General features: G+C 39.0%; 1 protein-coding gene across 7 annotated transcripts in view; it reads right to left on the reverse strand.

Annotated features, from left to right (window-relative positions):
- The window catches only part of LOC144472927 (rap1 GTPase-activating protein 1), a 180,200-nt gene extending 154,116 nt beyond the window's left edge, over positions 1-26,084 (reverse strand). Inside the window, exons 1-2 of one of the 7 annotated variants that reach the window (XM_078187010.1) lie at positions 25,755-26,084; positions 13,087-13,787 (exon numbers count right to left, since the gene is read on the reverse strand). In XM_078187010.1, coding sequence (XP_078043136.1) covers positions 13,087-13,127 — 41 coding nt within the window. In that variant the 5' untranslated portion in view covers positions 13,128-13,787; positions 25,755-26,084. Of the gene's footprint in view, positions 1-13,086; positions 13,894-25,550 lie in introns of all 7 variants that reach the window. The other 6 variants (XM_078186841.1, XM_078186928.1, XM_078186760.1 and 3 more) reach the window with 6 other exon arrangements.
- Between the last annotated feature and the right edge of the window lie 517 nt (positions 26,085-26,601).

Genomic DNA, 26,601 nt, shown 5'->3' on the forward strand with positions numbered 1-26,601 from the left:
CACAAGCACCGTACGCGCATTTATAATAACTATTCACGGTAGAATAAAAATCGACGAGTGCGCGTTCGAAAACGCTGATATTTGATAAAGCGCGAGCCATCGAACGGACGGAAGAGCTTCATATACACGAATCGCGGATTCCCGTCCGTCTCTCATAATGCGAAATTGCAGGTTCGAGGATCGCGAAACCGGGCTATTAAAGAGGATAATATCGGCGATGCCGCGGCAACGAGTTTCGCTCCTTGCGCACCAATTTGGACATGCATTTTAGACAAAGCAGCGCGCCGAGCCAATTACCACGGGGACCGACCAAAGTATGAATCCGTAAATTAATTTACCGGTGCGCCGGTGTGTATCCCGTAACAGCTCTTCAATATGCGTCCTCCCGTTTGGAAAGGTTCTCCTTGCCACACGTGAGTGACTGTTGATCAGATCCCGGCGGCTCTCCCCGGCGTGTCGTCCGGCGCGCCGCGAACAACCATACGATTACACGTGCGAAAAGATTGCAACAAGGTTATTAAGAACGATAATATCAAGGGCGGAGTGCCATTTACATTCCTGCAGGATCAAACGGCTTCGCCGATTTCATGGCTCGCTCGGGGGATTATGATTCGTATATTTCTTCGCGACGCTCAACAGATGATCGCGTGCATTATTACGGCTCATAACTCACCGGACACCCATGTTAGTCGAAGTAGAATGAGAAAGAATCGATGTTACGAAATGACGCGAACTAACAGAACAGGCCGGGTACCCACTTATCGCGGCGCTGCATTGTACACGCGCGGAATGTACAATACCGTTCACAAGTATTAGGGTCGTGTTGTTCGAATTGCTCGAAGAATCGGTATTTCAATTTAAATATATATTTCATTGATCAGAATGCGCGGCGGCCGCTTAATATGCATTCTTGTCGATGCGATTTCGATGACATTCCCGTCTCGAGGATTCGCGGAAGAATTGCTCGAACGATCCATTTTCCAACGATGTAAAATCCGATATCACATATCACGCGATGTTTAACGTCGAACTCGTTCAAGTGTCGAGCTTTGGATTTCTAATCTCGCAATTATCGAATTTGTAAATGTATTTTTTAATTGCAGAGTAAATGTATCCTCATCCTTACGAAACTAATATTTTGAACTCTGTAATTCCAGTGTTCGTCATTAAGTATGAATTAAGTATGATAAATATATATAATTCATAATTTCTCACATTTCGCAATGTAACGACCACTGTTTTCCTCAATGTTTCGTTTGATCAGCGTCGTGTATACGTTATTCGCATTAACCATGTTACATAGAATCCGATATTTCCGAAGATAAATTATTAATTCGATACGGACATATCGAATTAATATATAAAATCACCGTTCCCGTCCTCGAGATTTATATTACACATTAACATTTCACTTTTCTATTTTCTGTTTGTTTCATTTCGTAACTTCTATATTCAAGCTTATCGTCCCGTTAATACAGTGCTGAACTTTCTTCAACGCAGTTTCTGTTAACTTTAGAAACTTTATTATATAATTAATTCTTTCCGTAGAGATAATTTCGTTTCCGAATTGAAAACGAAGTATAATCTGTACGATATAATTTTATATTAAAGAAGAGTACCAACTTTTCGAAGTCGGTCAACGAAAATATAATTAAAGAATTTTTACAGGCAGATGGCAACAGCGTTACAACGGAAAAGGTACGGTTCAGCGAAAGCGATAGACTCTAACATGAAACAAATTCTGATTTGTCAGAGCAACTCGTGCCTTACGCAACGTCAGAAGTTATTTCGCAGTTACGAAATTGCATTCCTTAATACACACTTTAAACAGTATCGGGCTCGGTTCGAAAAAATACTCGCACACGGAAGCTATATACACGGCCGATACACGCTCGCCAAGCACACACCGAGCACCCGAAATTTATTGCTCAATTAAATGCTTAAACGCATCGAGGGCCGGTTATAAAATTCCCGGATCAAGTGTCAAAATACGCGTAAACATAATGATTATGTACATTTAAGACGCGAGTAATACGCTCGTTACCAAAAAAAACTCGAACGGACGGCACCACGGCCATATCGTATCCGGCGCGTTGAAAAAAACGAGCGATTATGCAAATACATTGTATCAATTTGTTTCTGTTTCGCGGGAAAAAATGATCACGGCATTCTCGAAGATTGATTGATCCCGAACGTGAGCAGCATACGGTTTTCTGGTTCTTGCGAGAGGCAGATGCTCTTTAATATTCGCTAGAAGCGAAATCGCGTGCGATTAAACTGTGAAACAGATTTCGTATCTTCCCTGCCGCAGCCTACATTGTAATACATGCGGATGAATACATAAACCAAAATTACCGGATAGACGAAAGGATAATGTACCGTCTAAAGGATTGGAATTCGGTTTTCAAATTGCCTTGCACGGCACGGCGAAAATGCTGCACGGAACGGATGGAATTCAGATTTTTATGCACACTCTTAAATAAAGACTAAAAAAATAACAATTCTTATAATACTTTTTGAAGCTGGAAATATTCTTTTATCATTTATTTATTATTATTATTACTGTTTCCAAGAGGTTGCATTAACAGTATAGTCATTAGTAGACTACGGATTTTATGCATTTATGACAACAATTACTAACTCAAATACGAAACCGTAAAATTATAATTATTAAAAGAGGAAAAACATTTTCATCCAACTTATGTTTTGGACAATCTTTACTTTGCACGAAAATCCACAATTTAGTTATCAATTAGTGAATAATATATTATTACGTTCTCTTGAATTTTTCACTCGTGATTCAATCATTATTTGTCTTGTGAAATGATTGTTCACTAAGGAAAAGTCTGCAACTACGATTTTTCAGTTTCACAAATTAATAACGATTGCCAGAACACGAAGTGGAAACAGAAAGTGTTAGAACCGTAGAGGCTAATTGCGTTTCATAAGATTTCTGTTAATTTCATAAGCACAAGGAACACGTATTTTCAAATTATGCGTCTTATATCATGTGTAAACACGTTGCGGGGAATTACGTGAAAGAAATTAACATTTTAAGAATTCAATTGGCTCCGAATAATTTGCACGAATAACGGCGCACGTGAACGTTGTTCTGAAACGTATTGGCAAATTGATCGCAGTCACGAATAGATACGTGCGCGCCTGTTATTTCCTTTAATGAAAAACACGTTGACCATTCGCGAAATTAAAGCCGCGTTTCAGTGATTCCGTGGGAATCTTTGCGTGATTAAAAACTACAGATTTCCGAGGACTTTTTATGCATGTTGTTCGAACGCGCCTTTATTCTTTTGAAGAATTCCATGAGTCTCTCTCTCTCTCTCTCTCTCTCTCTCTCTGTGCTCCCGAACGTTTCGCGTAGAACGTACACCTAAAAGGATGTCTGTGATTCTAATCACTCTCTACGGTATTGCTAGAGAGCTTTTAGACGTTTCTCTGGCTGAACATATAGCGTCTTCTCTTTTTTTTTTTTTTTTTTTTAACAAAAAGTTCAGAATGACAGATTTCTTCTCTTTCCTCGCGTTGCTTAAAGATGATGCGTGTACCGCGCACACACTCCGAGGCATTTCATTCCTCTAAATGTTTAAACTCTAAAGTTTAGAGTCGAAACTGTATTTGCATACTTTATTTCAATTTCTCTAATATGTGGATTATAATCATATAGCGAATTTTATGCATTTATAAGAAAAATAAATATGAAACACGAAATAGTGAAAGCGTCGAAATAATGAAAAAATAATATTATGATGCTTTTAGATCGTTAGATTGCTTAAGGTAGGAATGAAACTATTAATTCCTATTTTCATTTCGATGAAATGAAAGTAATATTTATTTTTCATTAAGAAGTCGGATGCACCTAATAAATCCAAACAAAATATAAATATTATTTGTATCTAAATTATTTGGAGTTAAATGTATAAGCGATGGAACCGAAGGCTTGAATATGAAGATAAATAAAACATACCATTCTTAGGAAGCGACATAAAATTTGAACGAGGAGGAAAGTGTTTAATGCATGGAGAATTTTAAAGTGGTTCACTGAAAGTGGATTCGGTACTTACTGTTCCGGTAAACGCGGCATTGCTATTGTTTCAAAATGTAGAGATTTCGAAAGCAGATAGTACGAGAAGTATTAAAGATTCTTACCTGAAACACAGAGCATTGTGTTTTCGTAAAAATTCAGGTTCTCAGTTTCCTGTATTTATCAATTATATGTATATAGAATAATATGACGTCAAATGGCAGAATGCCAATTTTACAATATTCGTAAAAATTAAGACTTGTTTTCTGTGTACCTGCGTCTAGATGAAATTTAATAGTTGAACATGCAATACATATTTAAAAATGCGTAAATTTCCGCGACTTCAGATTTAGGGAGTTTAAAGTTCAAAACTCGTTCAACCGATTAATAAATCAGCCACAGGCGACGCGCTAATTTGGGAATTTACGAAGCTGTCATTGTTCACAGCTGAAGAAACTTTAGCAGAACTGTTGTACTGTAAAATTCGGGAAACCGTAAATATCACTTTTTACAATGCTAAAAATAATGTATTTATTCGAAGAATTTTGATATCTGAACGGTACTGTATACAGCATCTCGAAATCGACAATTTTGCACCTTAATATTCGTGATTCGTTTAATTCGCAGTAATTGTTTACTCGGTTGATCGGAAATAAAATTTTAACGATATCGTTGATTTGTCCGCAGAAATCGATCGGTTAGAATTCTAGAACTTCGTGGATTTTCTCAGAGTTTAGAAGCTATCTAACAAGTGAGCCGCAGAAATAACTGCTTCCGCGAAATATCGAGTTCCGATAACGAATGTGGAAATAATTAAACAGCGGATCCCGCAGTAATTAATGTGTTCTTCAATTTGATGGAAGACCAAAAAGGGAAAGGTCAAGCGTGGCCTCGATCAAATGAAAGTTCGTACCCGCTGATACCATTTCGAGCATCATCGCTGCTCACAGATTCATTGACTCAATTGAAATCGAATCGCTGGGACCACGCCGGCCAATTACACATTCATTCATTCATTACAACGACGAAAGCCGATCGCGGACCAGATACGTGAATGTACAAGGTGTCCCGTGCCACTGTCGTCATGACGTTTTCAACACTTCCGACAGTCTGACTTTAAAGTTTAAAAAAAATATTCCATTTCCAACAATCAAGGCCACCTTCATTTTTTAAATTGCGCGTTATATTTTTCACTTCGTATTATCGTAACTGGAATTTAATCGAATTCAACTACCCGTTGTACCATGACCTTCGGATGATTTTGATGTAAAGGATAAATGGAATTAATCGAATCAAATCGTTAAAAATTGTCTTAGTTTATGTTGTACCAATTCGAAGAGTAAAACATCGACAGTAGCATCGTTTCAGCGAATTCTTTTTTTTATTAATATTTTTTTTAATATTCCGAAGTAAAAAACATACCATGCAATTTGAAACACTAAAGGCGACTTTGATTTTTACGAATGAAACATTTCTCCGGAAAGTTTTATATTGCAATATGTTGCCGATTAAAAGCTGCTTAACTTTTGCTCGGAGCATATTTTTATTAGGAAGTGCTTGAAAAATCGTGACGACAGTTACGCGGAACACCCAGTACAGCCTCGTTGTAACCCCATCTGTTTCGTTAGTGCCCCATTTAGTCACGCGAATACTGTGACTGATGAACTCGAGTACACATCGATTTATCTATTAAAAACGATTTCAACAGATTTATCAATGCGTGCATCCAACCTTACATTAAATTATTTACAACTTCGACGTAATTTTCGAAGTTAATGTGATACTGAAATGCACACAGTGTTCGATTAAAAATTTGATATTAGAATTCGAGACTCTGTCGAAGCTACTATTTTATAAAGTGACGTTTAACATTAAATTTTATTGGACAGCAAAAGCGTATTTCGCCAGTCGTACTCTTGAAAAAAGAAACAAAAACTAGATGGAACCAAAAAGGTATGTAATTAAAAATAAAACGAGTTTGCTGTCTGCGCAGACACGACTGCTTTTAATTAATCCGCAATGACTAATCGATACTATTCCTATCACTCTATTTCACTTATGTGTACAGGGTGGGGCACTTTAATGGGAACGCTAATTATCTTTGATAATTATAGCTCTCGCTGACAATTTTTCAATACGAAGTTACACATATCTATATGCATATATATAAAAATGTTTTTATACTTTTTTACTTTTTATAGTTATACTACAACTAGTACAACTTTCTATACTTTACTCCAGGGTCACTGATAACTAAGCACCCTAAGGAAGAGCTAATCAAACCGACTATACAAGCGAAAATGAAATTCAGTCCTTGTACAAACCGAGCGTTAGATTGAATACAAACGAATTAGTTATTATGCATGCACCTTAATTACATTACAGAACTGACTCAGCCGATAAACAACGACGAATATAGTAAGAGACCAACCTACGCATCGAGAACGTAGTCTGACTATTGAAATATGACTAATCCACAAGAGACTATTACAGTAGTAACATTAAACAAATTTCGCTCTCGATTCGTAACACTCCTTTCACTCACGCTGACTTCGATATTTCTCCTTCGAATTGAATCTTAAACTTTTGAATTTATTCATTACAGTTACTGAACTGTAATAAAACTGTAATATAATAAATAATCATGGAAATACTTTAAATCGAAATTGAATTTATGTTTGTAAAGTGAGAGAGCCATTTTAACTATTTTGATAAAAATGATCACGACAAAAACAAAATTGCAAAGAAGTATTCAAGAACGTTTTTATGTTGTGCACAATCTATAAAAAAATTATTAAAAGAGAGTACACTTTCTCATCGGAGTTAGAACTCTTACAATCAACTTGGAAAATTTAATTGAATAATCGAACGATGAATAAGAATGCAGTGACAAGAAAGATTGTCATTGAGGAGCGTCGAAATTCTTGTCAATGCTTTCATGTTATATTTAACATTATTCATGAAACATTAATATGAACGTAAACATCCGCAGCAGCCTGGTCATTAGTATTTAATCCATATCGTCGATTGGTTTGCACGCGTAATCATCGAAGAACGTTTACCATCGAAATCGCTAACACAAATTTTCCGACCGCGTATCTCATTTTGCGACGTTCAACAGGATACTAAGCCAACCGCCACACATCCTGTATGACAGAATCCAGCAGGATGCACGATCGAATTTGCTAGCTGGTAATCGTCGAGCGTACCCCCAACGTAGACAGAATATGCCCGCGAAACCGCACTCTAAAAGCCTCTGCAGTCCACTTTATTGGAAACGCGGCGCAACAAAGAGCTCGTCCAGAAGCGAAATTTTTTGCCCGATGATATCCGCGTGCAACTTCAAAATACTTTTTTAGGAATAAAAGAGATCGCACGCGACAACGAATCTGGAACACTTTGAAGGACATTCTACTTTCGATCCTATAGTGTCGAATTTTGGACGCGGACACGATTCTCGCAACGCGGTTACATGGATGAACCAATTTTGAACCTACTGGTGGCGATGAAAAATTTTTTTAATGCACCTAATTGGCATTATTCAAATTGTTTCGAATAAATATGCGTCTAGAAATGAATTTATCTCGGTTGAATATTTTATTTGAATAACAATTATTCCTTATTCCATCTAGTTATCTGTTCAAAAACTGTAAAGCGTTCGAAATAAAATATTATAATAAAATAAAATATTAAATCGATTGGCGCATTTTAAAAAATATTATTCTCTTTTTTAGAGTGTACAAATAACAATGAAAGAGTATTTAATTGGCTCCTCACAAACTGTGTGTGGTTTCGACACGACACGAGGGTCAAACGTTGCAGAATCAATAAATTTTTGTGTCACCATTTTACGAAAAAAAATACAGAGGGAACATCGCTCGAATAAGTATAACGCGTGTAAGACACTATGCATAAATCTGTATAAATGAATGTGATTTCAATGCGATTAATTTTTGATCGACGTCGTAGTTACTTGCGCGAGCGTAAAAGAAGATCGTTGCATTAAACGAAATCCCGGACATAACACTTAGGAACACTTTCTGAACATAAATTTCCTGAACAGACTGTGCACTTAATTCGAGGAGTATGCTCTCATCTACTTAGGTAATATAATCTCCATTCAGGAAAGAGTCTTAACTTTCATATCCTGGAAGGAATGAAAATGAGCGTAATACTTCTCGCATCTGTCAGTAAGTAGGATTAGAAATTAAATAATAGATATTTTCACCATAATTCTATAGTGTCAATATCTCATTGATTTTTATACTTAAAACGAAATCAACGTACGTTTTAAATGTAACATCTCGAACACAATATTTATGGTAATCACCTTTCCTTTTCATTTTAATCACAATTCTTGTTTCGGTAATTATTTATTGTCTATGTACGTCATTGTTATCTTGTATAAACGATGTCGTATAAACGATGTTTCAAAATATTTCTTTCGAAATAGGTTCTACCCTTTTTGTACGCGGCTCCGACGGAATTTCTTATTCCCCGTATAATATTAATAGAATGCGCATTAAAAGCGCGCCGCGTAAAACGAGTGCTCTCGTTCTTGATACTCGGAAAAATTTCACCGAGTGAAACCTTGTGACGCCTCTCTGCCTTCCTGTCCGAGCATTGACGACCTCGTTAGATCAATTTGCTAACGTTTTGCACCCACAAACCGACCGTTATTACACCGCCGATAAATTGATGGCGTGGGTCGCGTTGAATAAACAGGAAATTAGAAACGTATTCCTGCCGGCCGACGCTTTGCTTATTTTATTGGATTTCATTGGAAAATTGCGGTTCCAAATTGGCCCAATAAAGCCGGGCATAATCGATCCGAAATTCGTACGCGAATATCTTGTCGTGCGTGCAACGCGTCTCGCGCGCTCCGTAATTATTTTCTGCCAACAAAAATAATACTAATGTAGGAATATGTTAACACGACGGTATTAACGCGTTTATCTTGCTAATTAGGATGTTTCGTTGTAGCATTGTCGCGTACGAAAACGTTGCACGATGTAACAGTTTGATTAATGGGAAAACTTTATTGATAAAGAAGATAACGTTTACAATTCCATTATCGCTTTGTCACAGATCTTCTGCAGATGTTTCTTAGTGTCGTTAATGCAATCGTTTCAATGCAACCACGCGATGCGAAGATTAGTAAAATACAATGGCATTACAATTAGTAATTCCGCTGGGTAGGTTAAGTACTTGATGAACAAAACCAAGGTCGGCACATGTTCTCTTCCTTTCCTTGCCCTCGCTATTTAGTAGCACATGTCCCGATCTGTACTGATACCTTACGTTTAAACGACTTTTTAAAATGATAACTGTATTTACACTCAAGCGACGTAATCATTTCAAGCAGTAGTGTGAGCAATTTAATTTTTAATTCGTTACAAATTAGTTCAATTATCGTGTTTTATTTGTCAGAAACGATTCGTTGACTTTTTATTGCTCTGAAGGATAATACCGTGCTCGGCAGGGTAAGATTATTTTGATCCAAAAAAATTCTGTGAATGCTGTTTTCACGTTTGCATTACTTTCTGCCATGATTTTTAAGTATTATTTCGTTTCTCAATTTGCCCTGTTATAATTCTCGAGGAAAGTGTTCAACATTTTACTTTAAAACGGAACTCTTTTTTTCTCTTTACGAAAAAACGGAACTCGAAAATCAATCTGCCAAAAATTGATGAAGTTACGAGGGTTGAAAGTATGTACCCGAAAGCGCAATTTACCGGACTTGGAGTAGTTTAAGCGCGTACTACTCGGTACCATATTTCGAGCTCGATTTCTTTCAAATTTTGCGAGCCTGATTCACAGACACGAAAGTGCAACAAGTGTTCAACCTCTTTTAATATTTCTTAAGCTCTCAATCGGCTAATATGCGTTACTGTTACATCACATAAATTTACGCGATAAACAGTGCGGTGTAAATAGTCCTTGTCTTAGAATAGAAAAATTCTACTGTTAAGAAAATTTTAGAAAAAGCAAGACTTTACTGTTAGGCAAATTTTAGACGAAACAAATCTTACTGTTACGAATCATAAATAATTTATTAAACGGGAGATTCCTAATTTAATGAAAAGGAAGCATAAGAGAAAACACAGGAAAGAAATTGTATTTATTAAAAATTCTATTTGTCGCGTTCGCTATAAGGAACGACCGTAAATGTTTCGTTCTCGCAGGTGTTTGCTGAGTAAACCATCTTTACGCAGGAAATTGAGAAGAGGCGAAGCCGTATATCACGTGAACCTTTTGAGATAACAGCAAGAAAGTAGACGCGATAGTGAAACACAAAAGGCAAATCACTTTCATTCGAAATCTGATGACAAAGGAAAGCTGCGTTACGAGGTGCTCCTGTAAATGAATACTGTAATAGTAGTGCAAGACGCGAGATAATAGCCCGTAATGTCACTTACAATTGTGAAAGTGATCTTCAATGGCCGACATCGTTTATGTTCATGATTCGAGAATAATAATTGAAGTTTCTACGGGACGAGAGACTGAGAAGCAAAGTAATCATTTACGACGAGGTTTTATCAAGTTATTGATCAGTTATTCCCGGACCATGTAGAACAATTGTTTCACCTAAATAATAAAGAAATCTGTTAACATCGATTTGATCCCGGGAATCGTCTATGAAATGATACGGTTTGCAGAATTGACAAAAATATTTGTAATTAGTGTGATAGATTCATCGCATAAATATTTCGTCTTCAAATTATTTTTAATTGGGATTAATGTGTTTTTACTTTTTTCCTCCAATCAATTATACGTTTCCAATATTACAAGTAATATCATCAGACAGAAAATCATAAAAATAGAATATTTTGTAATAGCATACTTTTTAATTTTAATCAGCTTTGAAAGGGTTAAAAATGAGTACAACTTTACGTAGTATTCAATATTAAATATTATCATAAATATTATTTAATACGATGTTGCTGAGGATATGCTATTTATTTTATTTATTTTATTAATCGTAAAAGATATCAAATATTTAAAAAATGATATAATAATATTGGAACCGACAGTAGTACAATCTAACACGTTCATCTCAATACAATGGACAACAAATTGTTGCTTATCGTGACAACCGATTCACAAGCTACCGATCCGGAAAAAAAGCTGATTTCTGGGCTACCGGTCGGCAAAGTGTTAACTTCCACTTGTTTAGACACATTGGAGTCAACGAAAAACCGGCACCAACTTTTCGGACAGCCCAATAACCCGACAAGTGTTGATAAATGGTCCAATTAAGAACACACATACGCGGGAACACGTACATCAGGCTTTCATGCCATTTTGTTTTATTCGAGGGTGGCAGCGAGCTGGGGGACCTTGACGAAACGAGGTCTCGGCTCGTTCTAATTCCGCCTGAAAATTTTATCTAAATACGTTAAGTGAACTCGAGGAGCCGTTGTTATATTCGGAGTGGAAAAGAATATCGGTCTTGTTCTCGTGCGTGTTCATTAGTATTCTGGCCGATGCATTCCTAGTGGTGGACTGCGAGGCGTGTAAAATGGGTCCCCCAATCATAATTTCATTCCAGATACGAATACCGAGTGTGTTCTTAAAAGCACAACACGATAAAAGGAAGTAGCACCTTGGAATTTTAAGCGTCAAAATACGAGCTCTTTTCCCTTCGTTCCCTTTAATTGCATACAGCTACGCTAAATCACTTTTCGCTGCGTCCACCGTGACAATTGCAATGCGACGCACGTCGACGTCCCTTCGATACATAAAAGCAATAATCGAGAATAATTTTACACATTTTAACAATTCTGACAATTTTATTTTACAATTCTAAGAACTATAAATTAATATTTCTCTAAAATTTGAATAACACAATTAGTATTTTCAAAGTGTTTCTCGCGTCGTAAATTATATTTAACATATTTACCAGCTTGCTGGTCTTAAATGAACGGCGCTGTCTAATTGTAAGTAATTGCTGTGACCTAAATAACATCAGTACAACACTGATTTATTACGGATTTCTTGAAACATGAAATTCTTTAAATTTAATAGGTTTTGTCTGTTAAGGATATACTAGGGAAGCGATTCAATATATTTCGCAAAATTGTAAAAATTGTAATAATTGTAAAATAAATTGAAACGACCCTGCAAATACATCAGTAGACCGTGTCTCTTGTAAAATAAAAATTGTCTGAGAATACGTGAAGTTGAATAAAAATCTATTTAATTTCTTGACGATTTCCATAGATTGAACAGAATGAGAAGGTATCCTTAAATTCTTTAGGTGACTTTTCATTTCATTTTTAGCTATAATTATTATAATTTTTAGCTTATTCTGTTATTTCCTTCATAATCGTATACATTGCCATTTTTACATGACGCTTCACACACGTTAATTAATTTCTAGTTACAGCGTTCCTAAATTCAGTTACTTCAAGTTAACTTTGAACCCATATAAAATATCGGACAGAGAGATTGAGTTAAGTAAATCTTACATTGCGCTGTTTCAAAATGTGACAACTATCCAAAAACGCTAGAAATGTGTTCAGGTATAAACTTGGTATTAAAACGACGGCATTATTGAAGGGATCGAACAACGATCATGCTTTATTTACCGGAATTAACAGGTTTCACAGTGGCCAAGTTGCACGTAAATAAATCTCGGATAATTTAGTTTGAAAAAACAATTTCCGAGGAAGCTGTTCCATTATAATAATTCAAACGAGTTAAATCATGAACAAAGTTATCGTCGCTTTCGAAAAATATATTAAGAAACTCCGAACCTTCTTATCTTCGCTGTTAACAGGACTAAAACGTTCCGGCAAGTAAAGCGTTAAATGTTCGCTCGTTGTACAGATAATCCTGGCTGGTCTCCCAAGAGAAATAGTTTTCCAGGAAAAACCCTGTAAAAGGTGGCAGCCCATTTTCCAGAAGCAAAGGTCCGACGGATTCTCATCATTCAAAGACGCGCGGGCCCGACTGCAAACACGCGGCGCGAAAAATCAGCAGTTTATAAGATTGAAGCACTGTCGTCGATGTGCAAAAAGCAGGAGCGGTGCGGTAAGACTCACCCGGTGTCCCCGATGTAATCCAGCATCCGTATCTTCAGCATCTCCGGGGAGATCTCGCGCGGCGGCGTCGCATACAAGACAACTCTAAGGTGAATCCGGCGACTCCTGGGAACCACGGAATCTTTGAGCTCGCGCGGCGAGCAGCATGGAACGAGGAAGGTGGCCCGATATCGTGGAAGGTGGACTCTAATGCGAGGAATCAAACGGTATCACGTCCCCGAAGCCTCGAATCGAAAACGCGCGTACGTGACTCAGCCTCGTAGGACGCGTGCATGCGCTCGGACGGATGTTTCAATCGCGTTATCGGCCAGGCCTCTCTCCCTCTCTCTCTCTCTCTCTCGAATCCTTCGTCGTCCGGCTACTTCCTGCGTGTATCTCCTTCGACCTTCTTCTTCTCGGATTCCTTCGCACACACGCTTCCGTCGGATTCCAGACGTAGCACGCGCCCGGCAGATTATTTATCCCGGCGCGGCGGCAGGATCTTCACACTCGATCTCACTCGCGATCCTCGCGGCCGATGATTAATCTCGAAATTCGAGCCTGGACACGGCGTATGCGGAACCGCGGTGTCCTGCGAGCGCTACTCAATTATCCGACGTGTCACATTTAGACGGCGTAACACTGTTTCCCATATTCGTACCGCGGAGAAACACGGGCGACCTCGTTCCGGCGACGACTTCGTCGACCATTTGTTCGGTGTCCTGTCGCGGCACGGGAAAGAACACACTGATTTTTAGAACGCCTTCGTCGATTCGCTGCGGCGATCGATCCTTATCACGATCGAACCTTCTCGCATCTAAACGAAACCTTCGCCAATAAGATTTTTTAAAATCTGCTAGCTAACGACGCTGCGGATTTTTCTGCGAAGACCTGCTGCTCTTTAAAATTACTAATCTAATTATTTATTCATATAATTGTAGACGAAATTTATGAAAGGCAAAAATAACGTAAATGCCCAAATTACCGATGCTTCGGAATGCTACTTGTACCACTTATAGTGACCGAAAAAACGATAACTTATCAAATTTAAATTAAACTATTAAAATATAGAATCTGTAATATAGTATGAATTCGTAGTTTATGTAAATTAATTACGATTTATCTTATATCAGGAATTGCAAAAGGAACAAATCAGAAAGCAGTCGCTTGAGTGTTGACACCAGTTGCGTTACGTAAACTTTAAGATCTACGAGATGCAAAAGGATCAAGAAAACAGTTGTGACGATAAATCTTGTCTATTCCACTCTTATGTTATTAAACAACTTGTTCCGATTTTCCGCGCCTTTTTCGGAGCGGCTGTTAACGTGCTCGCGCATTAAACTTCTTAACTGATGAAACTCGTGCACGTGTAATCTAAAAGCTGGGATTAAACGTGTAATTTAAAAGAGGGAATTATCATATTTGATTGGACTTTGTAATTTCTAGTTCGATCCGAAGACGAGCGAGACTTATTATTTTCCCAGAGGTGAAATCGCGGTGAAAACAGCAGAGAAAAGATTTATTGTGCAGAGCGACGGTGACGGGCGTGAAAATGATGATGTAAAGTCGATAAACGTTGTGGCAGACGCGTCAAGATCGATGCGAATCTCCAGTCTGACTAAAAGCAATCTACGTTATACCGCGCGTGTGATTTTTGCAATATTGGTAACATCGAAATACCACCATAAAAACCATTTAAATCGTCCGGCAAAACGAACACCGCGTGACGGCAGGAACGGAAAATTGTGATAAGGAAATACTATTGAAGCGATGATAAAACAATGATGGATTACGCAAAAAAAGAGCACGTGTAATAATCGCGTCGCCTCGAACGAATTCGTGATTTATTTCAGTCAACGGTGCATTTTTCTTCAATTTTAGTTAAAATTCTAAAACATTTAATTGAACCGTTATCTATAACACAAATGAGTTTCTCAGAAATATGCAAATCACTCAAATATGCAAATCTGAAAAATATAGTGTATCGAATGCTGTGCAGAATGCGGTACGCAACGATGTTCTAAGCTTAAAAGCATCTTAATGAATCACTCCCATATAAATTCTAGATCGTGCCAGCTAAAAGCCATATTATAAAATCAGAAGCATTGCTATCCGGCATACTTAGAATACCCGGCAACGAACGCTCGTCAATGTTTGCGAAATGAAGAAATTCGCAAAAGCGTAAATACTAATCTAGTCTCGCTGACTTGTTCGAGATGGTAGAAAATTATATTGAACTAGACTGGATAACCATCCTAACGAATTAGCCGAAGAGTTACTCGGTCAGCCTAACCAGAAGATTGCACAGGAAACACACCACCGACATTTGTCTCCAGCAACATAATCTAACCATAATCTACGCGCGTGTACGTGTACGCGTGTATCCCCATGTAACAGCCGCGCTAGAAGTTTTTCGTATGCAACGAAACTTTCTTTGGTCTCGCACGCGGCGTTAAAACTGGTGCGCAATAACACCTCGTATTATGCAAAAAAAATAACATAACTGGATCTCCGAGCAGAGGGAGAAAAAGTAAAAGAAAACTGTCCTTGAACTGAAAAAGGAACAAGGATTCTTGAAAGGAAAAGCGACGATCGCGTTGAATGTATTTTCTGTGACATTTGTTCTCCGAATCCATAAAAGGATGGATTAGGTGCTTAGAATGTCGCGGCTGTGCTCGCGCGCATGAGTCGGTGGTGACGAGAACTATAAAGACATTGCTCGTGGTGCAACGTCTGTAAATCGTTGCAGTGTACAATGAAAGAAACGTTGTGGACGTGTAAATTGTTTGTACGGCAGTTATTCCTGTGACGAAGCCATTATTCTGTGCTTTCTCTATTTAGCGCAATTAAAGTAAATCAAAACATGCAATGTTTTAGAGTATTTTTCTGTTTCAAGTTCCCCCTCCACCAGTCACGGTATATAATTGTTAGACGATTTCAGTTTTAAAGCGACAAAATAACAATAGACAAACTGTTGACTATTATTTGATTATTAACTTTGTTTTAATTCTAATCTAGTTATTAGTTTTCTTTCGATTCTTATCAATTGTTAGTTCTTGTTACTATTATTTTTAAAAAGGTTTCCAAACACCTTTTCTCTTGATAATTAAACGCTCTTAGTAAAAAAACTAAGAGCAGCTGGGTATCGATACATCAGAAGAAGAACATTATGGAAATACAACAGAAACCCTGAATGAAATTTTGGATCATCTCTAAAATAAATATAGAGAGAATAATGGATCATAATGTATCCATAAATAAAGTTTAATACGTACACGTACGCCATGAAAAATTCATACCTCTAATAGCATCTCTTTATACTTTTAAACTCGGAATGATAAGATTAACCGTTTGGTTACTACACACTGCTGCAGCGGTTTCCCGTTAAGTGATCTTTAAAGGTGAAACGCGAATGCAGTAGCTCTCTTTTGCAGACTATTTCAATGTATATCTAAAATTGAGGACTTATTTATGCAATTTTGGGTTGTCGAAATTTTGAGTGTTCAATAAAAAGAATATGGAATTAAAGGGATAGGACACAGTAACGAGGAAATATACGTTCTATGAATTCGAAACAACAGTGCGCGAGAAATGAAATAATATTACAATTGTTACTTCTTTGAGTTTTGTGTATAATCAACTGTGCATAAATATTAGTAGGTCAGTAAACTTGTAATAACGTGTTAAATATAATACAGCCTTAAAATAAGGCTTTATTAAAAATAGGCTTTACATCGTGCACTCTTTTGTTAATTTTCTTGTCTAATTTAGCTATTATTAGATTAAAGCCAATTTGGCACGAATTAAATTAATTCAAATTAAATAAGCGTGTGAATTAATTATGGTTGCTTGATGCGACAGCCCGACATTTTTGTAATATACTCAAAAAAACGTGCTCAATTTCTGATATCCGACAAACCATTTTATTTACACCAAGAACAGAGAATTTAGAAATTGTAAAATAAAGTTTTTTAAAAACGCTACATATCGGAATTAATACTAGCAATCTATACGATAACCCGACCATTTTGCAATCTTCTCAGAAAATTGCTGTAATTAGCGATATCCGACAAATAATTTTTCCTGTAAGAGTAAATAAATGCAAGATAAAGTGATCAAATCTCCAAAAATCTTCACGACTTGTATTGTCCCGCGGTTTAATCCCAACAACGATAAAGAGAAACGACTAGAACAAGCAAAGGTAGATTTGAATAAACCAATATTGCCTGCATCAAATTATTCTGAAAAAAAAAGCGGAGTGCACAAGTACGTTTTTGACCCGTTTCATGCGATTCCGCTTCAGGGGAGAAGATAAAACCGCGTATAAGGGACCGTTCCGTTGGCATTATCGGAAACGGGAAGCAGCCTCGCCGAGCATGGTCATTTAAAGGAAGAGAAATCTTTACCCACCACGAGATCCCGGCAAGATTTCTATTGCGACATTTACATTTAACGAATGATCCACTTAAAGAAGTCGATCGGCCGACCGTGATTTATGCCGGAGAGCGTTGGCAAGGGGAGCGAATGGAAGAAGACATTTCAATTACGTTATCGGCGCGCAGAAGCCGACGCTGCTGCGCGGACACCTGACGGGCCGGCCCAACTTCTCGACCATTGAACATTTTCACGGTGTTTATCTCCGCGCGGAATGATCCGCTCCAACGCGTGCAACGACAACAACGAATTTTACGGTTTACCTGCATCGCGACGCGTCGAAAGGCAGCGCTTCGCTTTTAAAAAAAAGAAAACGCCCGAGCTTGCACTACCCGACGAACTTTCGACTGCCTTATCGGCGTTTCAAGGCAACTGGGTAAACTTGAAATATCCGTGAAACGTATTCGCGACGTCGCGACGCCTCTCAATGGTCCGGATCGAGTACAAATAACTTTCGAACGACAAAAGATATAGGAGGGAAATTCTCATTAAAAGTGTTTCAAAATGGTCACTTTTTGCGACAGATGATTAAAATATTTATAGCATCTTGCAATAAATTTTCATTAACATTTTTCATTGAAAGACAGATTCTGTAAATAAAGTTTTCCAAGCTATTTTGTACTTCTTAAATATGTATTTTATATACATGTTTCGTACATATTTTATAAGATATATAAAATGTAAATTATGACAATTTTCTGCATCTAACTTCTAAAGCTTAATTAAAATGATCACAAATAAAAGATAATACAAAAATTGAGCTGTAATTATAATGACTAGCATCGAATATATAGAATACTTTTAAACTAAGACTTAGACTTCATTTATTAGGTGTCCTATTTAACTCATTTAATACTATTGTAAAAACATATATTATAGATTTACACCTCAAAACAGTGAAGTATCGTATCACTGATTATTTCTGTAAGAGTATATTTCAATCGGTTTAAAATAACATAATAATAAAATATATTTAAGATAAAATAATAGCGTACTATTCTTCGGACCACTAGAAACGAAGAAAATATTCAGACAGCAAGATAAAGAAAGTGTAGCCACTAAACAAGGCGTCCCATACAAGCGAAGGCAGTTTTATTCAAATCGATCCGCGTGAATGTCTTCGAAGCTTCGGGCGATATTTGAAAAATGTTTCGAGGGGAAGATAAATGGCATCGAAAGAAACGTCATTCTGTAGACCGGGGCGATCAAGATAAAACACTCGCGTCGCGGGTTGTTCATAAAATAAAGAAGTTTCGTAACGCTGTACGCTTTGTGTCCAAGCTGCGAGAAGTTTTGCGTATTCAAATGTGTTTTCTTGCAGTAAATACGAATAAAACTGAAGTGACACGACCCTTGAATTTCTTCGGTGTCTCGAATAACACGGCGAAAGCTTGCGGCCACGCTTGAAAAATCCGGTAATTGAATTGCCCGGGGTCTCCGTGTTTTAAATTTCGCGAAACGTCGGCGAGTAAAGAAGTCTCGGTGTCACGGTGTTTCACGCGAGATCTCTTCGCAAAGTCGAAGAGAGGGAGAGAGAAAGAGAAGTCGAAGTTTCGAGGATGACAGCGACTCCAGATGTTTTCGAAAGATTCCCTCTGGCCATCCAAAGGAAAAGGATCCGGTCTTTGGAGGTCGTCGCAGATTAATCCTGATCGAGCTGACATCTTGTGGTACTGGACTGATAAATGTAACGCGCAGAGTTTGTGATATGTCTGATTGCCAAATACACGGTGTAAAAGCCAAATTATAATATTAAAGGCAAAACAATATTATAATATTAAATAATATTTTCTACCTTTTGTGTTTCCACAAGAAACTTTTTCCAATATTTATTTTTATCCGAATATTTGTGATTCTGTAATTTTTGTTATGTTCTCAAAAACGCGCTTCACGAAATTAGTATGTAACACAGTTAGGGCACAGTGCGAAAATTAGAGCGACGAGCTTTGCTAGGAACTGTACACGGCATGTACTGCACACGGATCACTTAATTCGATGGGACTTGATACTCGCATGAATGTACGAGGCTCGTTTAGTTAGGCTGCGGCGGTTGATTAATGGAATGCGATGACACACATTTTATAGGATGTTGCTACTTGACTACGTAATAGTGGCGAGTGCGCGGGGAAAAACGACCGACTCTTGCTCCCGAAGACGCTCCAAACTTATAATTGATACTGTAATAGATTTCGAAGACACGATAGCTTCTCAAAGCTTTACCGAGCGTCTTCGGCGTATTCGCGATAATGAAGTTCTTACTTAGAAGGAAAACTGGCAGCCGCGAATTCTTTTGTTGCAAGGGAACGTTAATTACATTATAGATTGCCTGAAACCTTCGAATAGAAACTTGCAAACTAGTAGAACGTATATACGTTGTACATAAATGTAAAATTAAATTTAATTCAAGGCAATGCAGTGTGAAAATTACGGATCGAAAATGTTCGCAAGAATATGGCATTATTAACGCTAGGTTCGCGAAACGCGTCGAAATAACGCGAACCAACTTTTCTAATTTATGACTATCGAAATCGTAAAAATACACTTGCGAGAAATTTATTCAGTAATTTAATCTCATTTGACGTACGTATTTATATCATAATAAAACTGGTTAAAAGCGCGAACAAACATATGCTTAGTATTTTTACGGAGAAGTGTAAAATAGTTGCTTCTAGGGCTTCGTGAAGCTGGTGTTAAATATGTAAAAGAGTTCATACACTGTTAGCTGCATGGAAAAGCGTTCTGAATAAAAATTACACGGCTGAAGACTGCATCACGTACGTTAGAATAATTCCTTTTCATGCGCAGCGTACGTAGCTATAGAATCTTAAAACACACTGCATGCATGAAAAGAATAAATACCTTTTTCAAATTTTAGCTTTTTCTGTAATTTCGCTATATATTTAAAAGAATCCCTCTACGCGATCCTAAAAATCCTCGTTAAATATCTACTATCAAAATCTTACTGTCAGTTTGGCAAATGTTAAATATTTTTTCAAAAGCGGATTTTTTTTTAAATTCAATAATTTCCCCCGTTAGACACGAGCAAAGCTCGATCTCTGATCCGCAGATAGTCCGTTAAATATGTCTGTATTTATTTTTAATGAAATATAACAACGTACCAGTTAAAAGAAATGTTAAGTTGTATGGAAGCTGACATTGATATAGCGTCAGGTACGATGATAAACTACTCTATTTGATTCTCTCTGCAATGCAACGGGACGAGACCCGCGGCAAGTGCTCGCATGTTTTGACAGTATATTTGTAACGCAAACTAATTTCCATCGTCAAAACACATCATCCCGATTCCGTTTCATTTCGGTTGTTTGCCCGGGTCACGAGTCCGTTTTTTAAATCCGAAATGATCAGGTTCGTAAACAATCGACTACAATCGTCTGCGATTGACCGATTTCCTCTGTCCGTTTATTTTCGTGAGCGCATTCCGGCGCAGATCGTCCGATAAACAAAATAAAACGTTAATTTGCCAAAGCCGCCCGGTTTAGCGTTGCGATGAGACGGATAATATCAATAATTTCGGAACTGTTCAAATTATATTTACTATAAAATTAGCGTCGATTCGTGGAAAACGGATAAACAATTATCAGAATAATTATCATTTGACAAGCAGTGATACGCGCACACGGCGGAGGAACAATGAAAATTCATAAATCGCGAGCACTCTGGAAATTCAATTCCGCTGGAGGAAATATCTCATAAAATTTCACGCTAATTACCTTCCCCATAAGCAAGTATTCTCCATTTACAATGTACCGTATATTTACGGTGAACAGTGATAACTTCGTCCGGGTTTAATCCACGTACAATTTGGCCTTCCGTAAAACGCGTTATATTCTCCAGCTTATTCCCAATTTCCTCGGGCCGGTGACAGAATTTCAATAAAAGTCCTTCGTCGCTCCACCTTCTGTCTCAGTGAATTCTGTTACTAAAATTTCGTCCGTTGCAATTGCTCGCGCCATTATTCTTATTTTTCACAGTATCGACAACGGAAAAGTTTTACTTATCATTATTATTTTATAATAAAAATAGCGATGTTTGAACTAAAGAATACATAATATTAAGTTAATGAGATATATATTACATATTTAGTAAACCGGTATTCTAACCCGAATTGCAACGATTGCGATCAAATAAGTGAATAAATAATTTTAAATAAACAACGAATGAGCGAACATTCTTAGCAACCGAATTACGGCTTCGGTGGGCTAATGTATGCCAATTTATGCAGGTCTAATTTTTCTCGCATTCAAAAGCTAACCTTTTCGAAGGGAACAGAAGCCCAAAGGAATGTTTTCGAATGAAAGCTCCGTCAAAGAATACAGTTTAATTGCGCGAGAGGTATAAATACCCATAGGTAACTGGAAACTTTGTAACGACACGATAATTAAACTCTTTTTCCGTTCCGCAATGCTCGCGTAAGAGGAATTTCCTTAGGCTACGTTTCCAACCGATCACTGGGATCGGTTTCAATGCCAGCGGAAAATGCAGACCAAAATCCCTTTCTCCAACGTCATTCGAAATGCACGACTCAGCTGCCCGACGTTTCGTCGATACGATCGCCATTTTAATATTTCTCCGCTGAGACGCTTACCCGAAAACGGTCAAGCTCTGCGAGCTTCATTGTTCTAAAAGGTCAGCTAGATAGCTTTCTTCTAAATAACATTTCGGTAAAAATGTTGACACATTGAACTCTAAGTAGATAATTGGTTCATGGCTGAAGTTGTCGCTTTTGTGAAAAACATCTTAAGAAATTCACAACTAATTATATTCGGTTCGAGAAAGATTATTAGAAGACTACCGATAGATCAAATGTTAATAGAATTATGTTGTTTATAACAACTTTTAATCACAGTTCCACTGTTTTATTGCTAATACACATTGAGACAAAATCTTATAGAAAAGTTTTATTTGAAATGGGTGTTTTAATATATAATATTCCAATAAGTTCGAATGGTTATATTTTAGTTTCTAAATTACCTTTACAATCTCGTCGATGTTGCATGAACTTTCTACATACTAGTATAGCCGTTTCCCTATCAGAGTCATTGAGAGTCCAATGACAGCGGTAAGCTCTTTGCGTTGAACTAATGAATGTCACTTTAAAAGTGAAATTTCAGTACTTTCACTCGTTAACATGAAAGTTATTCCACAGAAGTTGTCAGAAAAAGTTACATCAAAGTTCTATGAAAGAAGGTGTTATCACAGATCAGAAGATTCCAAAGAGAATTTGACCACACGAATTCCGATTGATTTTTCTCAGCCACAACAAAATACCGGAACATTGAATTAGGAATTACTTCGTAAAATCCTTTGTTTCAAAAAGCCTAAGTAAGTAGACGAGAACATCTCGCAGAAAAGAGATCTACTAAATTATATTTCATTCGCCTCGTTCCTTCGCTTACAAATGTAATATTTTCCTTTCCCTGTTTGCCAGAAGTCGCTACGTTTAGAGAGACGCAATTTTTCTGTGAAAAAAGCCTTCGTTGCCTCTCGACGTTCCATTCTTACGGAGATCAGGCATGCTTTGCATAATAATACAATTTTGAATGAATTACCATCGTATAGTTTAAGTAAACAAGTAAATCGCGATAAGAGGCCCGCGTTCAACCTCTAAATTGTCAATGAGAAACGTCGACGCGTACAGCCGGGAAAGAGATCACAGTGAAGCGTTCGCGTCGAGCAGAAGCGTCGAGACCAGATTTCCACGGATTCGACGCGGCTCTTGCTACGCGCGCCGAAGAAATGAATTCGCTTGTTTCCCATAAAAGCAATCTTCGCGATATCAGCGAACGCGAAAGAAAAGCAGCGAATCGGCCGTGCCTGTCTGCCGGTTTGTAACGTTCGCCGATGAGATCTCGCGGAGACGTCAACGGCTCGGTAACCAGGATGTCGTACAATCAGCCGTTCCCTTTGAGAATCACGTTACATTAGTTTTTTGCCGGTGGTTCTTCGGGCATGTTTCGCGACATCGGGCGCTCGTTATTGGAGCATAATCTAGGGGGTAGGTTTACCGTTCAACGAGACCAGTGTCCCCACGCAGGGCTCCCCCCTCCTCGTTACGCGTTTCGCCGAATCACGTCCCCGCGATTACGCGTCCCAAGATACATCGAGATACCGTTATCGTTTGCGATCGATTAACTCCCCTGAAGTAGTTCCCCGGGATCGGCGCAGCCGACCGAGCGATCGCGGACACGGAAGGAACTTTCTTATTCTCGCGTTCCTTTTTCTGCGCTACGGAGTCTAGTGGCCAGTCGTTACAGTCTGCTGGGATCGGCCGAGAACGGTCGAGAACAGTTCGCTCGGGAAGCACGCGATGACACTAGAGCCTGGAACCTTTCGATCCTAGCTCTATCTTGGGGATAACCGGCAAGCCGCGTTTACTAGACTTTCCGGTGAGAACACGGAATTCAATAGACATCTGGGACAAGGTATTTGCTGCATACGAAAAACGAGTCTAGCCGATAAAGCAAGACGAAAGACTTTGTAATCGAAGTACACGTTACGACAAAAATAACAAAATAATGACACTAGATTGAGGGGACTCGTCGAGTTAAATTAATGTTGAGGAAACAGTATAAATATTTGTTTCCATCTACTTGTGTTAGCTTTGGCTGACGCAGTTATATAACTTTATCGATGTCATGGCTCTTGGGAGTTTGCTTGCTTGCTTGTTTTTCGAGAGAAAGAGTTGTACGTCGAGGAAACCTATCGTTTACAGATTATAAATAAAAATTGCATCATTGGTAGCGAAATGTGGTGCTTTAAATTGATCTTACTATATAATCTCAAGTGGTACAATTTCAACTGACTGGAGACAGAAGGTGAAGTACTTAGCCGAAGTAAGAAAATCATTCCTGCGCATTTCCAAATGAACAATGCTTTGTAAGATTCATTCATTCGCACGATTCTTTCTACGTCATTGAACTATGATATTGCAAATTCAGTGGACAATGTTGAATTCCTAATACGAAATACGTGATTATTGTCACGGAAAAATAGTGAAAGGAAAACTTCGTATTATTCGTATTACGAAGAAAAGAAACACATTGTTTGATCAAACCTGTTATCGTCAAGTGTGCAAGTTCTATCGTTAATTTCTGCTACAACTAATATTTGGTTTATCGTTATGACAGTTGTCGAGCCTCTATGAAAAAGACATAGATTTGGCAGGTGTCGATAGAACAAACTTGCGCTTTCGCAATCGACAAATTCATTGCCGACTGCTGGCTATTGAGACAAGAAGAAGACAGATGTCGGTGGCGGGTCGGATACAAACACTGGCTACCGTCTACAAACAACGTGACACGGCGCAGCCGTTTAAATCGGTCTTTCCCGCGCGTCTTTTCTAGCCCAACGGACTCGATAGCGACGCATCTTGGTTGCAGCTTGCGCGGAAGTCCGCAAGAAACGCACCACTTGTCCCGGCCGATATGAAAGTGCGATACGCACGGCTCTTCAGATTTTTTCGCGGCGGCGTTCTCGGAAGCCCATCATCGGGAACGGCGTGTTTCCGTCCCTTTTCTACGCGACCCAGCCTTTTGTTATCGGCTCGAAGAGCGAGACACCTCCGCTCGGTCGCGATTCCGCGGTTATTTACTCCGATTCCGTTCGTTGCAACGCAACGCATCGACACCGTTCGCTCGCTCGCTCGAGCCGACAGAACCTCATCCGCTGGCCCGATAATTCCCGTCGAACTGCGATAAGAACTCGCGATAAAAAAAGGATTAATAGTCCGCGGTCGTTAGAAAGCGCGCGGCGGCCGGCGTGGCGCGTCGGTCCGAGGCGTACATGTTATTTTACACACTGCGAATGAACACGCGGACAGGCCGAGAACAATTACCGTTAGCGATGCGGTAATTGCCGCGTGCCAAGTGACTCGTTGCGGCCGGCCGCGTGAAATCCGATTTTTCCGGCTGGTGGCGGCGATCCGAGAGTCCGTCGAGCAGACTCTGTTCGGCTAGATAGCTCGTCTCCGGGCAGATTAACCCAGTACGCTACATCTGCTAATACTAATTACTTGTCGTTCTAGCAATTACCAGCAGATAAAGTTGTTTGCCAGCTGGCGAACCGTATCTCGCGGCGCTCGCTCTCTCTCGCTCTCTCTCTCTCTCTCTCTCAGATACGTAAACAATAACTTCACACTCGTTACGACCGCTATCGCGGCTTACTTTTCTTTTATATGCGGATGCTGTCTCACGATTAAGCGCGGTATCACTGAGAAACAGATTCGCCGTGATCACCTATTCACCAGATGCGATCGATCTTTGTTACAAGATCGCGTCACACTATCTTCCCCGCCCCTTGACACTGGACGCTTTGTTCGCACAGACGAAAAAAAAACGCTGACGATCCGATGAATTCACTTGTCTGCGACTGCGGTTTTCAAACGGCGGACTTTTTCACAGAGAGATAGGCATCGACGCGCGCGCGCGCGCGAGCGCGTTTCCCGAACGGTCGAGGGGGATCGGCACGGCGGTACGCGGGCCCGTCGATCCGTGATCTACGAGCGACGATCGATGACCGAGCAGCAGTCCGCTCGATCGGCACGCGCTACGCGATCTGACAACGGATCGAAGTGCCGTAGGACTGTTTTAGTGGCTGCTCAATGCATCGCCAGTGGCAGTCGCTCCCTTCTCCCGATCTCCCACATCATTCTCTTTTCTCTTTCCCACTTAGCCGTGCACGCCGCCTCCACCTCCGCAGCCACCTCCAGGCCACGGCTTATGAGTGGCCGAGGTGGAGGGAAACCAGGGAACACGCTGTGCAAAACGCGCGTCGGCTTAGCCGCTTGTAAACTTGTACCGTGTCACTCGTATTCCTGTTTGCGCGACTTATCCTTCAATTGTGCCCTAACGAATTTCATTGCGATGCGTCGATCGGAATGCCGGCAACAATGAACGGGGATTTAAGGCCAACGGAAAAGTCAGCCGCGGGTCTTTCGGTGGACCTTCGATACCCGAATTGATTATCGAAATACGGATTTTATGGATTTGCGACGAAAATGCGTGCGCGACGTTTAATACGTTCGAAGAATTGAGTTTATATGACTTACGAAAATCGTTAGAATTAGGAAGGTACTCCTAAGCG

Source organism: Augochlora pura, chromosome 1 (assembly GCF_028453695.1).
Source record: "Augochlora pura isolate Apur16 chromosome 1, APUR_v2.2.1, whole genome shotgun sequence".
In the NCBI taxonomy this organism is placed as follows: domain Eukaryota; kingdom Metazoa; phylum Arthropoda; class Insecta; order Hymenoptera; family Halictidae; genus Augochlora; species Augochlora pura.